Raw genomic sequence first — 19,856 nt, forward strand, 5'->3', positions numbered from 1 at the left:
TGCTTTTTTATAACCTTCTTCTCTTTCTTAAGGACTTATTTGATATCATTACATTAAAATTTAAGGTAATTTACTATTCATAGAGAATTTCTGAGAAAGGAGGTTTTAGGGAATACCAAGGAATAGGTAAAAAAGCAATCTGAAAAGCAATTCTGTGGGAAGGATAGAGGTAGTATAAGAAAGAGGGGTAATCTTGCAAGAAATTCGGGCTGTAATTAGCTACCATTTTATGTTGGATCGCACTGAAAATTACCTAATCCTTGTCTATGTCCAAATCCATATGTATGAGCTAAGACGATCCACATCAAGCTAAGGCATCGGATACCATTTACCGCTCCAAGAGTAGAATTCCTTCGAGGAGATTTGAGGAGTTGCCGAATGTTGGCTGTTGCTGAGAAGGCAAGTAGACTTTGTGGAACACGGCCTATATGAAAGTAAAAGAAGAATTGTAAACAATATAGAACAACTTAATATAGCTTTGTTGATCGAAATAAATGCCTTTAATCTAAATATTAGTCGTCACTGCTTTATAGCCATTCATACTTAGCTCTAAAAAGCATAAATAAAACCTCTTATAATGGTTAAAGATTCGTTTAGTGTTTAGCTGTTTTTAGCTTATATATTTGCCTTTAGCTATTTTTAGCTTATATTTGGAGCTTGTTTGTAACATTTTGGAAATGACTGATTGTTACTGTTGTTATGAAATGTATTATAATTACAAATTCAAATTATATTTATTTGCCAAATATGTATTCTATTTCTTATGATATTTCCCAGATAGCTTGCTTTTTCCTCATGTGGAAACGAGACAGCTTTTCGCCAGTGAATTTAAAAAGATACAAGAAACCAAAATGACGAATTTAAAACTGTATAATTTTTGATACTGCAGAATTGTACAACTTTAAAACTGTAAACATTACACAGAATTAGCCAGAGAAGCTGCAACTAAATGTTATACATTCTGGGTGATTAGATTTCATTTACTCAATTCAATTATGTTAATGGAAGGATATAGCATCGATATAAAGATGGAACTGTTATTCTTTTAAACTATTTTTAAGGTTATTTTATTGGTGAGTATTATACAATCTGGCAGCTTTGCTACTATTAGTTAATTTTATATAATTACTCTTTTATTTTCTACATCTTTTATATTTGTAATACTTATTCAGAAATAACCAGGTCAGGATAAAAATTTAACCGGGCCCGATTAATAATAATAATAATAATTGTAAAAACAAGACCTTTGGCTTGTTATTAAAATAATTAAACATTTTTATGAAAGTATAATAGACTGACAGAATTAAATTACATTAATTGTCCAAATCAAAAAAAGTCATCACTCATTTAAAAATGCTTTTTTTTTATCATAACTATTTAAAAGGACTGGCCGTGAAAATAGTGAGAAAATAAATATATGAAAAAGGAAATAAATGCAAACGAAAATTGTAGATTAAATTATAACTATGAAACTCGTAATTAGCTAAATGTACACAAATTGCCCAAGAAAAAGCAAAAGGGGGAGGGAAGAGAAAACTGAATGTTAACTTGAAAAAAAGAGTTATCTCGGTTTTTCAATGCTGATCATTCTAACAAAATTGAAATAATAAATAAATAAACAAATATTTGGGTAAAAGCTTCGCATACGCTCAATTAAAAAAAAAATTGTATACGACTATATACTGCATACGCGTTAAAACTTGTATACAATATATTCGAATACATTCATCTCAGAGATATGCATCGCTTCAGCTCTTTTGCATTAGCAAAAGATAGAAAAACAAGATAGCAGATTCACACAAATGAAAGCAGTAAAAGAATGCTGAATCATGTTTACTAAAGAGCAATATTATTTAATTTAAAAATTTTCTTGTGCACTTTCTTGTGCCTAACACGTAAACTTATACTGGAAACAATGTTCTCAAAGTGAAAACGTGAAGGTAGTGGGAATAAACCTGGGAAAATAAAAAGAATGAGCAAAGCTAACTTATCTTAGGCAGTCAGTTCAGCTAAAACGCATTCTGAAATGAATTCTGTCTCTACTTTTTTCAATACTAGTAACTGCTAATAACGAACGAACACTTTTTTCATTTTGTTGCTAAAATTTCATAATTAAATCATTTGCTGATAGATAAAATATGATAAAGCAGTGCAATTGCACAGATAAGTCTAAAATTTTTATTTAAATTATCAAATTTTAAATCAAAAATTAAAAAAAAAAAAAAAAAAAAAAAAAAAAGGCTGAGTCCGACTGTCTTGATTAGGCTATCCACAGCTACCTATTCACTGGCGCTATCCCACTACTGCACTATGCGGGAACTTTTGCCTGCTGCGTTTCCGCCCTGGGCTGGTTCATTCCTCATTAGACGACCTGGTAGATCCGGGCTCCCCCAGTTCCACCATATCGACACAGTGCTTAGCACGGACGCCGGATCGACACAGAGCAACTGAGGATAGAACTCCCAACCTCAAGCCGTCCGACAGCCTCGACCTCCAAAGTAGCTGGATTACAGGAACACGCCACAGTTCCCGGTCGCTGAAGGTTCCTTTTTATACCTTATAAACTTAAAACTATCAGAAAACACGTTTGTGCTGCCATCTGTTAGTGGATTTTGTATCATCTTTTATACTATTGCGCAAACCAGAAAGAATCGAAACCTCTGAATTGATGTAGAAATACAAAAATATATAGCGAAAGCACAAAACGAAAATTGAATTCATTTTGCATTCTGACCGTAATTAGATTTTTGACTGATTAAAATACTTTACTTATAGTAGCTTTACGTAGAAGCTTATTTATATTGATGTGTGGGCAGAAGTAATCAATTTTTTTAAATAACATTTTAATTAATTTAACAGTCATTATATTCATCTAATTTATTTGGAAAATAATTCGATTCGAATGGCGTAAATCTTATTGTAGGTCGCAAGAGTTTTGGTTATTTAATAGTAAAATAGCGGTTTGCCATATAAATAATTATAATAATTTTTCTATCACACTCTTCAGAGAGAACCTGCGTTACAAAGCAGATTTTCATAGGACTATAGAAATACTATAATTATATCATAGTCTCTCTTTCCGTAAAAATAACTACACAGTTCTTGTCTCTATTAGTATTAAAGGATGAACAATTTACATGTATGTATGCATGCATGTATCTCGCTTTGGAAAAAAAATGGCGGCATCTAGAGTGACCAAATTCAAACACGAACATGTGCGTCTCGGAGTCCGATTTTTAATTTCAAATTAAAAAGAATTTTATGTTTCGGGAGGACTTAATGAAACTTTGGTTATCCTACTCAGCGGTTCAAAAGTAATGTGTTGTCACTCAGGTATGACGGAAGATATTTACCTTCCGAATTTAATCAACAAAACTGACGATTTAAAAGAAATGTAATAATGAAATGCAACGTAATAATTTGAAATAAAATATTTGATCCTCCATGTGTCGATTTCTTTCTTCGGCAAGGAATGATAGTCATTCATTCATTTATTTATTTTAAAAATTTGATCTGTCTGTTATTGATTAATAAACTATATTTATAAAAGCAGTCAACACAGGTCTTCATCAAGAGAGAAGAGGAACACGCCAAAAATAAAACTAGGCAAAGTAAAATCTTGGTTGGCTCAGAGTTTAGTCAAGTCTCTATCGATTTCGAGGGCAAACAAGTACAAGTCCCTCTTCATCAGGAGCAAAGAAACCCAGAAATTTCATCTCTACTGTAATTATTAATATACAGCTGGATCCGTGAAATTACTGTATCTTTACTTTAAAACTCTTTATACATATTTTCTTTTTTAATAATTATTTCAGGCGAAGAGGCTATTTAAAAAATAACAGAATGGCTTAAAAAATTAAACATGTTTCTAGTATTAAAAACTGCCTCTGTAATTAAGCTACTACATTCTTAATATTAAAATTTATTTACATTTGCCTTACTCACTTGTTGAATCTTCCTAGGACTTAAATGATTTTCGGATAGTTGAAGTACTAGTCTAAGTATTAATAATACAGTACAAAGTCCGTAATCCGTCCGGACTCGTCGGGACTTCGGCGATTCCGGATTTGGGATTTTTCCGGATATTAGATCATCAATTTAAATCTGGTAAGATGGCATGCAGAAATTATACAATTAAAAATATGAAACTGTAATTTATGAAATAAAGAGCAATTATGATCTAAAGGGTATCAAATTTTACAAAAAAAAAAGAGCTCAGTATTTATTTGTTTACTTTATCATCTTTCAACGCGCGCATGCGTAAAGCGCGTAATGTATGCGCATTCTTTACGCGCATGCGGAAAGTTTGTGTCTTTGAGGTCCGGATTACAGATCATTCCGGATAATGGACGTCCGGATTACGAACTTTGTACTGTAATATATGCTTAATAATAGCAGAAGTCAATGAATTCATTAATCGAAACCAGCCTGGATTACACGCTGGCAGAAATGTACAAAAGCACAGATTTCCTGGTAGCGTCGCAAAAACTTTCTCCATTCAAATTATATCTTCTCTCGCTTATCATATTATTATATATTCCTTAGAAAAACTTAGACCATTCTTCTACTGAAGGTGGCAGATTACGTAGAAGCACAGGACAGTTTTAACATAAAATAACCCCCTTTTTTTACTCTTAATCATTTTGAGCATTTCTATCGATTCAGTATGGATTAATAGAAGATGATTAATGAAATCTTAACTGACTACGGGAACATAAGCTTCTGTCTTTCAGATAAAGGATGATGTATTTCTACATATGGCCCAGAAAATTCACATTCGCAAGGTTCTCTTTCCCTTTGATACACTCTGCAGATGTTTTAAGTAAGTATTATGCAAAACATGAACACTCACCTGTCTCTTGAGGTTTAGAAGCATATTTTGTTACATAATTTTCGATCAAAGTTCCAGCAATGATCAACAAGCCTATTACTACAGCTGTAGATCTGAAAATACAAATTAGCTGCAATGAATTAATAATTAATAGGATATTACTTAATATTAATAATTATTAGGATATTTATCGAATAATATTATTTCAAAAAAAGTTTTCGAAAGTGTAAAATTGTTAACATGATGTCCATGCTCCTTTCTTTAGATATCGGTAAAAATGGTTAAATTTACTTATAGAACTTTGCTAATATTTAAACGTCTTCAAAAGATAACAGAAAGTTATGCTGTTTTAAAAATAACAATAGAAAAATCTTTGCAGCGTTACTTATGCTTAGATTTTATAGTTTTTCCAAACCGCCTAACTTAAAAACATTAAAAATATTACGGGGAAGTTAGATATGTCATGAATATGTAAGCTGTATTTAGACGGACTATTTTTCTGTTTACTATTGCGAAATATTCAAAGATTTACTAAATACTCTCACTTTTTACGTCTGATTAACTTCCGACTTTATTTGATGCGTTAGATATGTCATGAATATGTAAGCTGTATTTAGACGGACTATTTTTCTGTTTACTATTGCGAAATATTCAAAGATTTACTAAATACTCTCACTTTTTACGTCTGATTAACTTCCGACTTTATTTGATGCATGTAATATTTTTAAAGTGTTCTACATTATGAAAGGCGATATAAGTCTACATTCACAAAGACTTTTCATGTTGTAAACAGAATGTAAACTTAGACAATCATAAATATAGTGCAATATTGCAACCGAAATTTCCCACCTTATAATTAATTATCTTTGTAATATTTTGTTTTCTTTAAATTACTTTATCGTAAAAATACAATATCTAAAGCATAATAATAGACAAAATATTTGTTAATCGACCATTTTATATTCATTTATCATTAATAAGTTTATTATTAATAAGGCTTAGAGTATTGAAAAGTCACATATGATAACAGCACTGTGTGTCGCGACACACAACGCTGGATATATTCTTAGACATCACTGCGATGTCTAAAGATGAGCTGTGGGAGGGAAAAATATATTTGAAAAAGTTCTTAAATTTATTATTTGACTTTATATCTTAAGGGGAAAAAAAAAGAGCTATTTTTTCTTACCTAGAAAGGCAGAAAATTCAAATAATAATAAATCTATTGCGAGATGACGATATACCCCTAAAATTGTTGTTCCTTATGGCTTTATTCGGAAATCAATCCATTTACATTAGGCTTACTCGCCAAAAACATAACGTTAAATAAAAAATTACATTACCAAAACATTATAAAAGCTGATGTGTACACCAAATGACTCTCCTCAGTTTTTTTGTAACATATTGTAATATGTTTTCTAACATTTTGTAATACTTTTTGTTTTGGATAGGTTATCGACTGTGCTTTGTCGACTGTGCTTGTACGAAATATTAAATTCTACGCATTTTTTTCCAACTTATTTCCCAGAATTTCATTAGATATATATTTCTCATTTAATTAATTCTATTTCTCACATCGCGACAAGGCAAAAATACATGAAAACTCAAAATATGTATATAAATTGAAAGATATAGAAAAATATAAAACATCAAATATAGTTAAAACAAATTTACAATTAAAATTGCAATTTCTTCGCAAAAACAAGCCGTTCGAGCAGCGGACAAGAAAGCAGATTTTTCGGTGCACAAAACTGAAAGTTTTTCTTTTGGTCTCACCCGGAAAAAGACACTAATGGCACAAAAATTGACTTGTTGTGGATTTGTTGTGGACGCTATACTGAGTCAACATATGGGATAATTTAAAAACGTTAATGATAATTCTAAAATGGATTAAGATGATTTAATTTGCAATACTGAAAGAAGACGTTACTTTGTTGTTGCGAAGCTTAGTTTCTATAGATTGGCAACAAATCCACTGTTCTATTAAGTTTCAAATGTATACAAATATGTGCTGCTATGATAAACAAATTAGGCTTAACCGCACTTGAACAACTTTTAATTTGTTGATAATTCTACAACTATAGTATGCAGGTTAACTAAAGGCATAAAAAGTAACCGGAAGATAAGAACAAGATAATTCAATCATTTTTAAAGCAAAAAATGAACAACTACCAACATCTAAGAATAAAATCTTAGCTCACGGAGCCGAGTGGCAGAGTGAGTATACATATACGTATATTTATATACTTTTGGGGCGGCTGATTGCCGTCAAAAAAGGGAAGTGCGTAACTAAATGTTATAGCAGTCAAAATTTCAACGTTCTGAGGCTATTCCTTTTTGAGTTATGCGAGATATATACATACATACGTATACGTACGTGCAGACGTCACGAAAAAATCTCTTCTGAATCCATTTTAAATCAGTTTTAGAATTCGTTTGGAGAAAAAAGTGTCCTTCGCTCTATCCTTACGTACCAGATGTCACGGAAAACATCTTTAAATTGCATTCGATAGCTATAAAAATGGGTATTTTCTTTGAAATATGGTACCCGGAGTTTTTCGTGATTACAATACGTTCTTTACTTAGTAAAAGGAAGTAAAATCACTCAAAAATTAAAGTACTAAATTTCAAGTCTTTTCGATGCCAAAAAATTAAGACATAAAAATTTCACAATTAAAATATTAGAAATCTGATTTGAGGCGAAGCAACTATGTGATGAGGTGTGCATAAGTGCTCAACCATGTGCATAAGATCCCTGGCCATCCAATACAGCAGAAGAACATTACCACTATATTGTAACTTTTTAGGGTCAAGATAAAGTGGCTTACTACTAAAGGAAAATTGCACCAATAATAAGTTAAAAGCGCTCTTAAAAACGGAAGGATAATATAAAACTGCAAAAACATTAATTCAAATTTTAACTGCTAGAAAAACACTTGGTAAGGAATTAATTTTATTATACATTTCTTTTGAAATAGAATGTTTTGAGTGTAGAAAATTATATATCAACATTTTATATGCTTTCGATTATTGTTTTTTTTTTTTTTTTTTTTTTTTTTCAAATTCTTACTTAAGCAATATTCTCAATATCTAGGAAGGAGAATTTACATTTTATGTTCACAAAGTACAAGACTGTATTAAAAACTTTCATGTAATACACTACTTTCATTAAAGAACATCTTATAAAATAATTTTTATAACCAGCTCTGAAATCAAATTGATCTTATTCATTTGATCTTGAAACGTTTGTCTTCCGCCGAATGCAGTGAAATGCCGAATGCAGTCCATCCGAATGCAGTGAAATTATAACAAACGTTTATAATTACTTTTTGTCTGGAGGTAGGATTTATAATTTTTTTTCCATGACTTGCTGCATTGAAAATAACTTTGCTATGTTTTTCGACAATTATCTCAATTTACGAATGTTACCCGAAAGTTAATTAGTTTAATAGTATTTATAATTTTAATAATTTTTAATAATATTTCTAATTTTAATAATTTGTAATAATATTTCTGTTAATTTATTCTACGCACTGCACTGCAAGAATTATTTAAAACTTAACAATAACGCAAATCTTTTACCGCACCTCATTAAAGTATTGCTTTTCTTTTTGATATAATTGCATTCTATTTTAATATTCATAAATCTCATATGGAATTTGTAAATCGCACTCCTGCTTTGAATTAAATGGATATTGGCAGTTGATACTAATATCAGTTTTGCGACATTGATTAATTGGATGTGGCAATTTTACTAACAACTAAGTTAAACATTGTCCTGTCTTAGTTCTTATCACATTCATTCTCTCAGACTGGAATGTAAACACATTAGAGTGTATGTGTATGTGATTATGACAAAGCCTCGAGGGCTATCTGCCTAAAGGGAGGATGCCTTCGTGGAGTACTTTCTAAGAGAAACTGGCTCGTATACACGTTACACATGGGGAAAACCACGAAAATGCCCGTGCAGCCAGCCCGTTGGCGGAATTCGAACCTCGGACCGAACTACCAGTGTTCAGCGACTTTACCGCTCGGCCGCTGGCCCGTAAACACATTAGAAGTACACAAAAAGGGTTAATAAGTTAGAGAATTAGCTATTAGCTTCTGTTTATAGCAATGAACACTGCGTGCTACCTCAGAGGAGTTTAATGAAACTGTATTTGTAGAAGGTAGGATATTCTTCCTGCTTTCTGTGCGAGTTGGTAAAGACTAATCAGATGCGGAGTTTGGAAGGGGGAAAGAACTATTTATGTCGATTGTAATTTCGAATAAGGAAACTCTCCTCAGTTTTTTGTAACATATTGTAATATGTTTTCTAACATTTTGTAATACTTTTTGTTTTGGATAGGTTATCGACTGTGCTTTGTGTTATGCATTCTTATTACTTCCTTGTACGAAGTAAAAAGGAAGTATTGTAATCACTAAAATTTTCGGGTATCATATTTGAAAAAAATATCCATTTTGACCACTATCGAATGCAATTTAACAATGTTTTTGCGTGACATCTGTACGTAAGGACAGAATAAAGAACTCTTTTTTCCACAAAAAAAAAAAAAAAAAAAAAAAAAAAAAATTATAAAACTGATTTAAAATGAATTCTGAAAAGATTTTTTTCGTGGCGTCTGTACGTACGTATGTACGAACGTACGTACGAACGAACGAACGTACGTATAAGTACATATCTCGCATAACTCAAAAACGAGTAGCCTCAGAACTTTGAAATTTTGTATATAGGACTGCTATAACATGTAGATGTGCACCTTACATTTTGTTTGCAATCGGCCGCACCAAACGTATATATATATCCACTCTGTTATTCGGCGGGCCCACCAGCGGCCGAGCGGTAAAGTCGCTGAACACTGGTAGTTCGGTCCGAGGTTCGAATCCCCCGAACGGGCTGGCTGCATGGGCGTTTTCGTGGTTTTCCAAATGTGTAACGTGTATACGAGCCAGTTTCCCTTAGAAAGTCCTCCACGAAGGCATCCCTCCCCTTAGGCAAATAGCCCTCGAGGCTTTGCCATAATCACACACACACACACACACACACACACACACACACACACACTGTTATTCGGCTCAGCTCAATTGTTTTGTCTTAGAAACTGTAATTTTAATTGTAAAAATTGTTTTTTAAATATGTTTTAACTGTATTTGGTATTTTATGCGTTTCTATATATTTCAAATTTTAATGTAAATAATTTGAATTTTTATGTATTTTTCCCTTGCTGCGAAGTGAGAACTGAATTAATTAGTAGCGCAGGCGCGTTAGGTAAGCGGCGCTGAATTGTCTGCGAAAAACTGTTCCTTTTTTATTTGTTTAATATCTTTTGTATATCGTTTCCGATTTGTTATAATATTTGAATAGAACCTGTGGTAATTCTTCAGATGATATAATTTTTGTGCACTTTTGAGTTATAAAATGAATATTAATGCTGTTAAGTGAAAGTAGCGTTGAAGTGTCGCTATGGTAAATAAATATAGAGAACGTTAAAGAGTGCATTTATTCTATTGTTGTTTAATACACTATCGACGAAGTAGATTTAATTCAAAATTCGTTAACTATTAATTCAATATGTTTAAATGAAATGCAGCAAAATTGCGTATAATTTAGTATTGTGCACAAGGAAGTCATGGAGTATATACATCAGATTTTTTAAAGTGTAACTCAGTGACTAAATAAATCATCATTTAGTTTTAATTTGTGGGTATTTGAAACTGATTTGTCTGAGTCTCGATACCAACACTCAACTGTAGTGTTTGGTATAACTCTGCATCAGGTTACTGTTAGGCAGATTAATTTCTAAGACTAGTTTCATAGCAAAATTTAGATTTGAAATTTCTTAACTGTTGAGTTATATCTCTTATCCATATTCAGGTGGAATTGAACTGGTAGCGACATATGATTTATAAATCAAATATAACACTATTTTTCGTAATATAAATATTTTGTCTCTTTAAAGCCACTGCTTAATATTTTCTCTCTCTGTGCATCAAGGATTTTATTTTCAAATAGAATTGTAAATTTTGTCTAGTAATTCTGAATCAACACTTACTCTATCTTTTTAACTGTAATTGTCAATTATGCATTTGTGGGACAATAGGCAGTAGAAATTTCATTCCGTTCATTTAACATTCTGATAAGCTTATATGAAGTGATTTTTATAAGAAATATAGAATAACATAAAATTCTGAAGTGGTTTACTTACATTACGATAATCTGAGGTATAGTGATGCGTGAATTTTGTTTCGTTTCACAGTTTCTGACTGACACTTGCACTGGAACTTTCTTCAGCACTGCAAAAAAATAACAACATTAAAACTGAAGTTGAAAACTTCCGAAAAAGATAAAGATAATACTTGCTGTTCTTCAAATATCAACATAATATAGAAGTAATTTAGGATGTAAGTAATTTCAAAATGGTGTTCTAGATGAAGTGAAAAATAAGCTATTGATAATATCTGCCACTTTTTTACTTGAATTGTCTAAATGTTTATAGTTTCTTAAGGGTAAAAACATTTATAATGCACCTCTTAAAAAATAAGGTCTTTTAATATCATTACGAGAATTAATAATAGAAAGCATTCAATAACACGAAAGCAATGAAACTTTATACATGAAAAAATATCTTTCCTGAATGAAAATATTAAAGAAAAAGATGATACAAAATTGTAAGAATAAGTAGAGATAACTTGTAATATATCACTGACTTAGCAATTTATGGTTGCATCTTTTATTTGTATAAGGCTGAGCAATCATTTTAAAATGAGTTCTCTTAAGGGCTTCAAACCGCTTTCTCTCACAGAGGGTTTTTTCACATTCTTAGAACGATTTTGATAAAGAATTTAAAAAAAGCAAATGTTTCGGAATCAAAATTTCGGACTATTATTGGAATAAGAAATACCAGCTGCTACTTTTAAATTTACTCTTCTTTCAAATTGGCACTTGCAAACAAGCTGTGGATTTGAAGGATATGCTTTAGCGCTTTCCGAAGATACATATTCTTATTCCATAATTCAAAAATGTTGTGAAATGCATGGTACCAGAGCAAAATAAGCATCATTATAATCGGAAAGGGAAAAACTGTCAATCATTACCTTACATTTAAAGAAGAGTGTAAACGAACAAAAGGATATCTACTGTTTCCAATGTTTCTAAAGTTAAGTTCTTAGTAAGAAAAGAAAAATTCACCGAAGCTAAAATAAATTGTGTAGTCTTTATATGTAGCAACAATAAATAAAATAACAAACCAAGATTTACAACTTAAAAAAGCTAAAAAACATAATGTTCACAAATTGGCTCAACGCAGAACAATTTGTAGAACCCTTTATGGAAACTATTTAGTGGAAGATAAATGGTAATACATTGTGATCCCTTGATGAAGTATGGAAAAAAAGATCTATTTATTATCGAAAATAAAGAGGAAAAAATATACGAACCTGATATCGTCAAAGCAAAAAAAGCTTCAATAAAGGGTTTATGATTGTAGCAGGATTCTGTTATAAATGGAAATTAAGAATAAGAAGAGTGGTGGAAAATTCTAAAATCAACTCAACGTATTATCAAGAGAAAGTGTTAGGTTCGATATTTAGAGAATAAATTCCATTTCTTTATCCAAGTGGCTTTCAAAGAGTGAAACTTTATCAAGACATAGCAACAAAACATACATCCAAAAGTATCATTGCATTCCTTGATAAAATGAAGACTGATACAAGTATTGCATATATTCTCTTCAACGTATTTCTGTATAAAGTCCCCTGATATTCCACTTGTGGACTACTGTGCCTCTAAGCTCCCGAAAAGAACTCTTTCTCAGCGCAAATCTACCACGAATGATGACTCTGGGGAGCATTGGAAGAGGAATGGAAATCAATACCCCTGGAAATTTTACGAAAAGCCTTTTTATCATGTAAATAATGGGGCAGACATATAGTTAAAACAAACAGGCTATCAGCTCAGATATTAAAAAAACACACTCTCTACAATATAAGGTATTTCTCCCACCTTCTTAGCATGCCTTCGTTGTGTAGTGGTCATCACGATTGGCGCGTATTAAAGGGGTCCGTGGTTTGAGTCCCGGCCAGGGCATTGCTCATTTTTCTCTCCTGCTTCAAAATAATCTAATGACTCTACAACACTTTACATAGCAATTAAACGGCCTCGAAAGCGTTCTAAATATGTGTTAACATTCCCTATAGCTACTTTGAATTCTTAATTTACGTTATAATAGTAATTACTAGAATAAATGTTCCGAGCTCAAAACCCTATTCATTTTCAGGCGGATTAAGATTCTAACTTATCACAAATCATTTCATAACATCAGTGTTCTCCTTTTTGAAACCAAAATATAGTCATAGTTAATGTATGTAAGGTGTCATCCTCCTGCTAGAATTTTCAGTATAGTTCGTTAGAAGTGGCCAAATGAAATTAGTTGCTTAAGGAGGAGCTTTTGAAATTTTAAATACTTCAATTTAAATACTTGAAATTATCTTAAATATTTTTTATAATCTTTAGAAAATGCTGTATAATATATTTGTTGTTTTCGTATTATAATTTAATTTGCTGTAATTTAATTAAAATAGTACTATGAAAAATAATCTTGCCCGTCTATGATCTCCGTTTTCTCATTAGAGAATAGGATTTATTTTTGTCCTTTAGTCCAATGCATGAAACAATTTCCCCAGTTTAAATGAATGCATTTGTCTTTATTCTAGTTTCACTGGGAACTATAGAAAATTGTTCACGATCGAAAATTAAAAAAAAATAAGCAGTCGAGTGTTATGAACTCAGCAGGACAAGACGAGGTGGACGGGACACTAGAACATCACCAAATGGTCTCACACATGTATAGTCACTGCGTATTAACTTCTATCCCAATTTTAATGGCCCAAGGCAGCCAGCATCACTAACCACTATACCGATCAAGACATCTATAAACTAAACAGAATAATAAAAAAATAGATAATACTCAACACTATAATCGATAAAAAAGTAAGCATTTACAAAATTATGAAGACTATTAAAATAATAAAACCAGTGGCGTAACAAAACGAATAAAGTTTTCATAAAACTAAATTAAGGAAGTCTTAGAGTAATAAAATAACGTAATAAAAGCTCATTAACATTTTTGTTTTTATTTTAAAATCATAAATTGGAGGTTGCTTCTTTTACTAATGGAGCACAAAATTGAGTTCAGTTAATGTATGTTTCCTATGTTATGAATACAAGGAAATTTGTTTCTAGCATTTGCATTTTGAATATCGATTAATACCATGTAAAATCTTAAATGAAAAGTAAATGATGCAAGAAGTTTAATCCTGAATTTTGCTGTTTTACTAAGATATTAGCTTCCAGCGTGAAGCTCATTAAAGTAGATACATATCTACTTAATTTATCTTTCGCCATTTTATGTCTTATCAATCGTTACAAGCGTGACTACAAAAAACCCGCGTCATTCTTGGTTAAGCCTCATATTAAAAAATTAAAGTATAGTTTAAATTCGAAGCGAAAAGGCTTCATTTATATCTATAAATTCAACTATATTATTAGTGAGCTATTTTATTTATCTGTCATATAAATGATGGATTTTAAAATAGCTTCTCCAGAATCTATATGTATATTCAATTTATTTAAAAAAGCAAAAATATGTTATTGCAAACATTAATTATTAATATTCTCCCACTTATATACACGTACGACACAAAAAGGAAGGAAAATGAAAATTCGTTTATAATTCAGGGAAAAAAAACTAATGATTAAATTATTGAGCGGTTAAATATTCGATTGTTGGAAAGAAGAATTAAGTATTACATTAAAAGTGTTAACTGAATTTATAAAGTTTATAGAAGTTAAATAGTATAAACATTTGCTTTCCTCGAATTAATTTACCGACGTTTTAATAACAGCTTAATCAAATTCATGAGATATTTTTTATAGATAATTTAGAAATCGTAGACTGAATGAGAAAAGGTTGAATACATATGCAATTTATAGCTAATCAATAATGGGAAAAACATGAAAGAGGTCTTGTGCCTAAAGACCCATTATCTGAGAGCATTGGCCTGTGTTTACGTTATACATGAAAGAAATCATAGAAATCCTGTGTAGAGACATTAGGTATTTTTTGAAAGCAGGAAAGATGAAAAATGAGCAGTGCCCTCACCGGGACTCGAACCTCCCGATTACGCGCCTAGTGTGCTGACCATTACACCAAGAAGACATGCTAAGAAGGCTGGAGAAATGCCTTATACCTGTACAGCAGAAAACCTTCATCGCCACAACCGAACCCGGGATTGAATTGCAATTATTTTGTAGCTTTAATCATTTAACCGCAGATGAGCATCTTTAAATGAATATCATGCAAAGAAGTTTTAGGTGTCATGTTTATTTAAAATATTTATATTAGTAGTTTTATTATAATTTGTCCTTTTTTTGTTTAACTGAAAGATCAATTAAATACATCTACATTCGATGCCCCAATATTCTATTTCAAAAATGTTTTTCTGGTGCAGTTTTTGTTTGACTTCTTAAAAAAAAAAAGTTCATTTTGCTTCCACACATATTTTATATTAATCAATCAATCAAAGACGGAACAAGCTTAAAAGGCTTTATTTCCGGCAAGGTGATAGAGAAATCAAAAAGTGAATATAACTGCTCCTGTTTACTATCAATCATTATGTTGGAGCCAGATTGGAAAACACGGAATAGAATGGAAATCAGGTTCATTTGTCAAGTAATTGTCCTGATAAAGTAGGAATCTATGAGCTGTACTTGTAAATTCCCTGACTGTCTTCTGTTTCAACATCCATCAGTCACTAATCATTGCCCATTCTGTGAAAGGAGCATGACCTATTATACAGACTAACAATGCAAGTACGTTTCTTCATGTTTCCCAAACGTTCTTTTCCTTATTTGGCATTACTGCAGAGTGGTTTGGATAGACCAATTTCAAAAAGAGGGTCACATTGACTAGTGCTCATACTGGTAAAGACATCAAAAACATATGCTTGGGCTTATTCATACGAAACGTATGAACAGTAATACTATTATATAATATTTCGAAGCATAAAAGATAGGTTTCCATTGATTCTGCGCCATTAATTTTAAAGGTATGTCATTGTTTATGGCCACATATACTTAATGACTTAACGTTATTTTTTGCATTTACGGAAAACATGTTCATGAGTCACGTCCAAAGGGGTGTTTATTCTCTTTAGAATTTCCGATACACAGTTCCGCGCTGGAGATAAAAAGGTCGCCCCCTCCTTTGTTAATCAAAAATTCGTTAAAGTTTTACAAAATATGAAATAGATAATGAAACAAATTCCAAATTTCAAATTAGGACTTTCAGATGCTCATATTCGCAGTAGGATTACGTCATTCAAAATTGGATGGCTCTAGGTACCGTTGTTTTATCACAATGCGAGAAACATACATACATTTATACAGATTCTTCATTATTTAATTTCTCCAAATATAATACAAGGCGATAGTATTAGGTGGCAACGATTTGAAAAGTGATACACCTTTTATAGGGTTCCGACGCAAAATCGCAAAGCAGAAACCATAATCCTTCAGGCACCCTTTGGACTAAAAACAAAAAAAAAAAAAAAAAAAAAAAAAAATCTGAAATGTTTTAGATTTTAAATTACGTCCAAAGGGGCGTTTTTTAACATTTTGTGTGTTACCTTTCCTTATTAAATATCATGTTCCTCGCACTTAAACCATAAGATCCAGTGCAACAGTAATTTCGCAAAATAGTTTTAAAACGAGCATATCTTTAGAATTTCCGATACAGAGACTCACGCGCTGGAGATAAAAATGTTTTTTCTGCACAACGTTGCCATTACTCGCTTTGAAATCCTTGAGTTTGTTAATCAAAAATTCGTCAAAGTTTTAAAAAATAGGAAATCGATCATAAAACAAATTTCAAATTTCAAATTTGGTCTTCCACATGTTCATATTCGTTGGAGGATTACGTTATTCAAAATTCGATGACTCTATGTACCGTTGTTTTATCACAATACGAGAAATATACATACATTTATGCAGATTTTTCATTATTTAATTTCTTCAAATATAATGCAGGACTCTAACATTTTGTGGCAACAGTTTGAAAAGTGAACCGACATTTATGAGCCCGACGCAAAATGCCAAAACGAAACTAATAGTCCTTCGGGATTCAAATCCCTTCGGACTAATAAAATAAAATAAAATTAAAAAAAAATGCGAGAAATATACATACATTTATGCAGATTTTTTCATTATTTAATTTCTTCAAATATAATGCAGAACTCTAACATTTGATGGCAACAGTTCGAAAAGTGCAACGAACATTTATAGAAAACCAAAGCAAAATCGCGGAACGAAAACAATAGTCCTTCAGGGACAAAGTCCCTTTGGTTTATAAAAAAAAAAAAAAAAAAAAAAAAAAAAAAAAAAAAAAATGGGCATGAAAGGAAATTTGATGTACTTGCGCAATAAATTAATTTATTTAAAATAGGAAAAACAAATTAAAAAGAATTTAAGGTTACAGAGTTTGACTTTTCTTTAGTAGCATAAATTAGCATCAAACTCCCAACAGAGTTGGAGCGAATTATCGCTTGGTTTGAAGTAACAACAGAGTATTGAAAAGGTCTAAAACAACCTTTTTATTAAATTAAAACGTGAACATAAAATGCACGGCTCGTACTTACAAATCAGCCAACATTTGTGGTGATGTAACTTAAAGAAACAATCTGATACAAATTGAAATTGAACCTAGGAGTCAAAGACTGCACAATTTATTTAAAGTGAAGTTGGCTCAAATATTTCTCCGGCGTAACATTTAATCGGCAGCAATAACCCAAAGCCAACCTTAACAGAGCTGGCGAAATCTAGTAACGTGGTCTCGAGAAGCAAAAACATGCTCCGTCTTACAGCCCAAAATGCTGGAATTAATACTCTCAAATTGGTGAGGAAACGGAAAGGAAAAGGCATAGTAAAGCGGAAATTATAAACAAATGATTAATCAAAATAACAACAACTCTACTAAGTTTAAAAATTATGCTAATGGTGTCAATTTTTCCTCAGAGGATTGGGATTGGAAAAAGCTGGTCATAAGCATTAAAAACAGGTGTGGTAACATATTCTATGATTGTTTGCTTATGATAAAGCAAGGGATATCTCTTTGAGGGGAAAGGTGCCTTTACAGAAAAATTTGGAGGAGAAACTGCCTCATTTTTCCGTTACACCAAGAAAAACCTGACCTGTTTTTGTAGGTATGAAAGCCTTCCTTTCCCTACTTGCTATGAAACTGGCCATGAGCTATGCAGGCGAAACCTTTATTTCTAAAATGTTCTTTTCGTTTGATAAATCTCGTTTGTGTAATATCAGAACGCGCTCCTGAAATTTCTCGTGACAAAGAGGCAAGATTGCGCCTGTTGTTGGCAAGAGCCTTGGACACCATACATGTGAAAGTATGACTTTGCTTAGTTCCGCCCCTAGTTTTTGATGGAGAGCACCCCCCGGGGGGGGGAAGGGTTCGAGGGTTTCTCACGCCGCTTTCCCTACCATCGACCTCTGGAGAGGACTTTAGTCTCGTCGCCTACTTTGAGTGCCGCCCATGCCGCACAGACCCTATACATTTACAAACATTTATGCCTTCTCCGGGATTCGAATCCAAGTCCTTCTGCATAGTAGTGAGAATCACTAGCCACTATTGCTGCACTATCCCTTTTACTTCAAATGTGACTTCCAAACTGGAAGACTTCCAAAAAAATTCAACAAAAACAAACAAAACTTTAAAAAATTTCTATTTTCGATATTTGAGCTTCTCATATTCATATAATAAATTTATTACATTTTGGACCAAACTGGACAACTGGAAGTGGTGCTTTACCTGAAATTCATAACAATTTTAATGAAAAATACATTAAAATATGATCAAAACTTTTCAGTTACAGTATATAAGACTTGTCAATGAGAACATTACATTAGATTTTGGCTAAAATATTTATGAAATAAAAAATAATATAAAAATAATATAAAATAATATAAAAAATTCTATGGCAATATTTAATACTCTGTCGGAAATTCTAAAGATTTATTGCTTTTAAACGTTTGATTGTTAAGTCCTTGATTCGTAAAACCGAAACAGTATATGATCAGAGGATATACGACCATCGATGTGATATTTTAAAAACAAAGCATAAGAACGATGTGTACATAAGCACGTGTAGTTATCATTATCCATTGTATAGCAGAAGAGAATAATAAAAAATGAGTAATTTTTATAATTAACATTGAGCCTTAAAATATTTAAACAAATTAGATTTTATTTACAAACAATCAACCGGAAGAGACAGTTAACTTAAAGCTCGTTACCATTCCTCCAATTCTGTATTTTAACATAGGATTGGAAAAAGATCATGTGCTGGCCACATCAGATTTTTTTTCTCTGCAGCTACTTTATTTCTTAAAATTATCAATCAATAAAAACATCCTAAAACTTACGTCCAGGGGAGGATATCTTCTTGGGAATTTGGCTAAAACTTATGTTACGTAATTAGCTGTTCTACCACTTGCGCTTTAGCTTGTTCTACCACTTGGGCCATGATGAGCAATGCAGGATTTACGTATAAGTTACACAAGCTATAACTTAGGGCTTCCCCAAAAATTCAAATATAAATATAGTATATCAGACTTATAAAGGGCCCTATATCTCAAATAGCTTAGGGCCTTATGGAATCTAAATTCGGCTGTGATGTTGAGACTTTATTTACACAATTTATACACACAGTCATGCAAGTATGTTTTCAAGTTAAATTCATTCATTATTAATAACATACGCTAAACAGCTAAGGCTAAATATCGTCCATCAAAACATTAAAATTAAATCTGCTGACGGGAATAAGAAACAATAACAGAGACAGACTGATTTACTTTGTTTCGTTTTTATACGACTGTAGGAAGTTTAACAGTGGCAACTTTTTATTCACAACTGACACAAAAAAGAAAACTCTGTGAAACATGTTTGTCTTTCTATTA

General features: G+C 31.7%; 1 protein-coding gene and 1 non-coding gene across 2 annotated transcripts in view; both read right to left on the reverse strand.

The window, feature by feature from the left end:
* The window catches only part of LOC118186839 (O-acyltransferase like protein-like), a 114,729-nt gene that overhangs the window by 39,436 nt on the left and 55,437 nt on the right, over positions 1 to 19,856 (reverse strand). The window contains exons 4-6 of the mRNA XM_085820069.1: positions 11,038 to 11,125; positions 4,853 to 4,944; positions 254 to 424 (exon numbers count right to left, since the gene is read on the reverse strand). Of these exons, the coding sequence (XP_085676195.1) occupies positions 254 to 424; positions 4,853 to 4,944; positions 11,038 to 11,125 (351 nt within the window). The remainder of the gene's footprint in view (positions 1 to 253; positions 425 to 4,852; positions 4,945 to 11,037; positions 11,126 to 19,856) is intronic.
* Positions 2,236 to 2,534, reverse strand: LOC146996147 (signal recognition particle RNA). The gene has a single exon (XR_015042409.1).

The sequence above is a fragment of the Stegodyphus dumicola genome, chromosome 7 (genome assembly GCF_044657685.1).
Source record: "Stegodyphus dumicola isolate Sdum_Otavi_A_Nest chromosome 7, ASM4465768v1".
NCBI lineage: Eukaryota > Metazoa > Arthropoda > Arachnida > Araneae > Eresidae > Stegodyphus > Stegodyphus dumicola.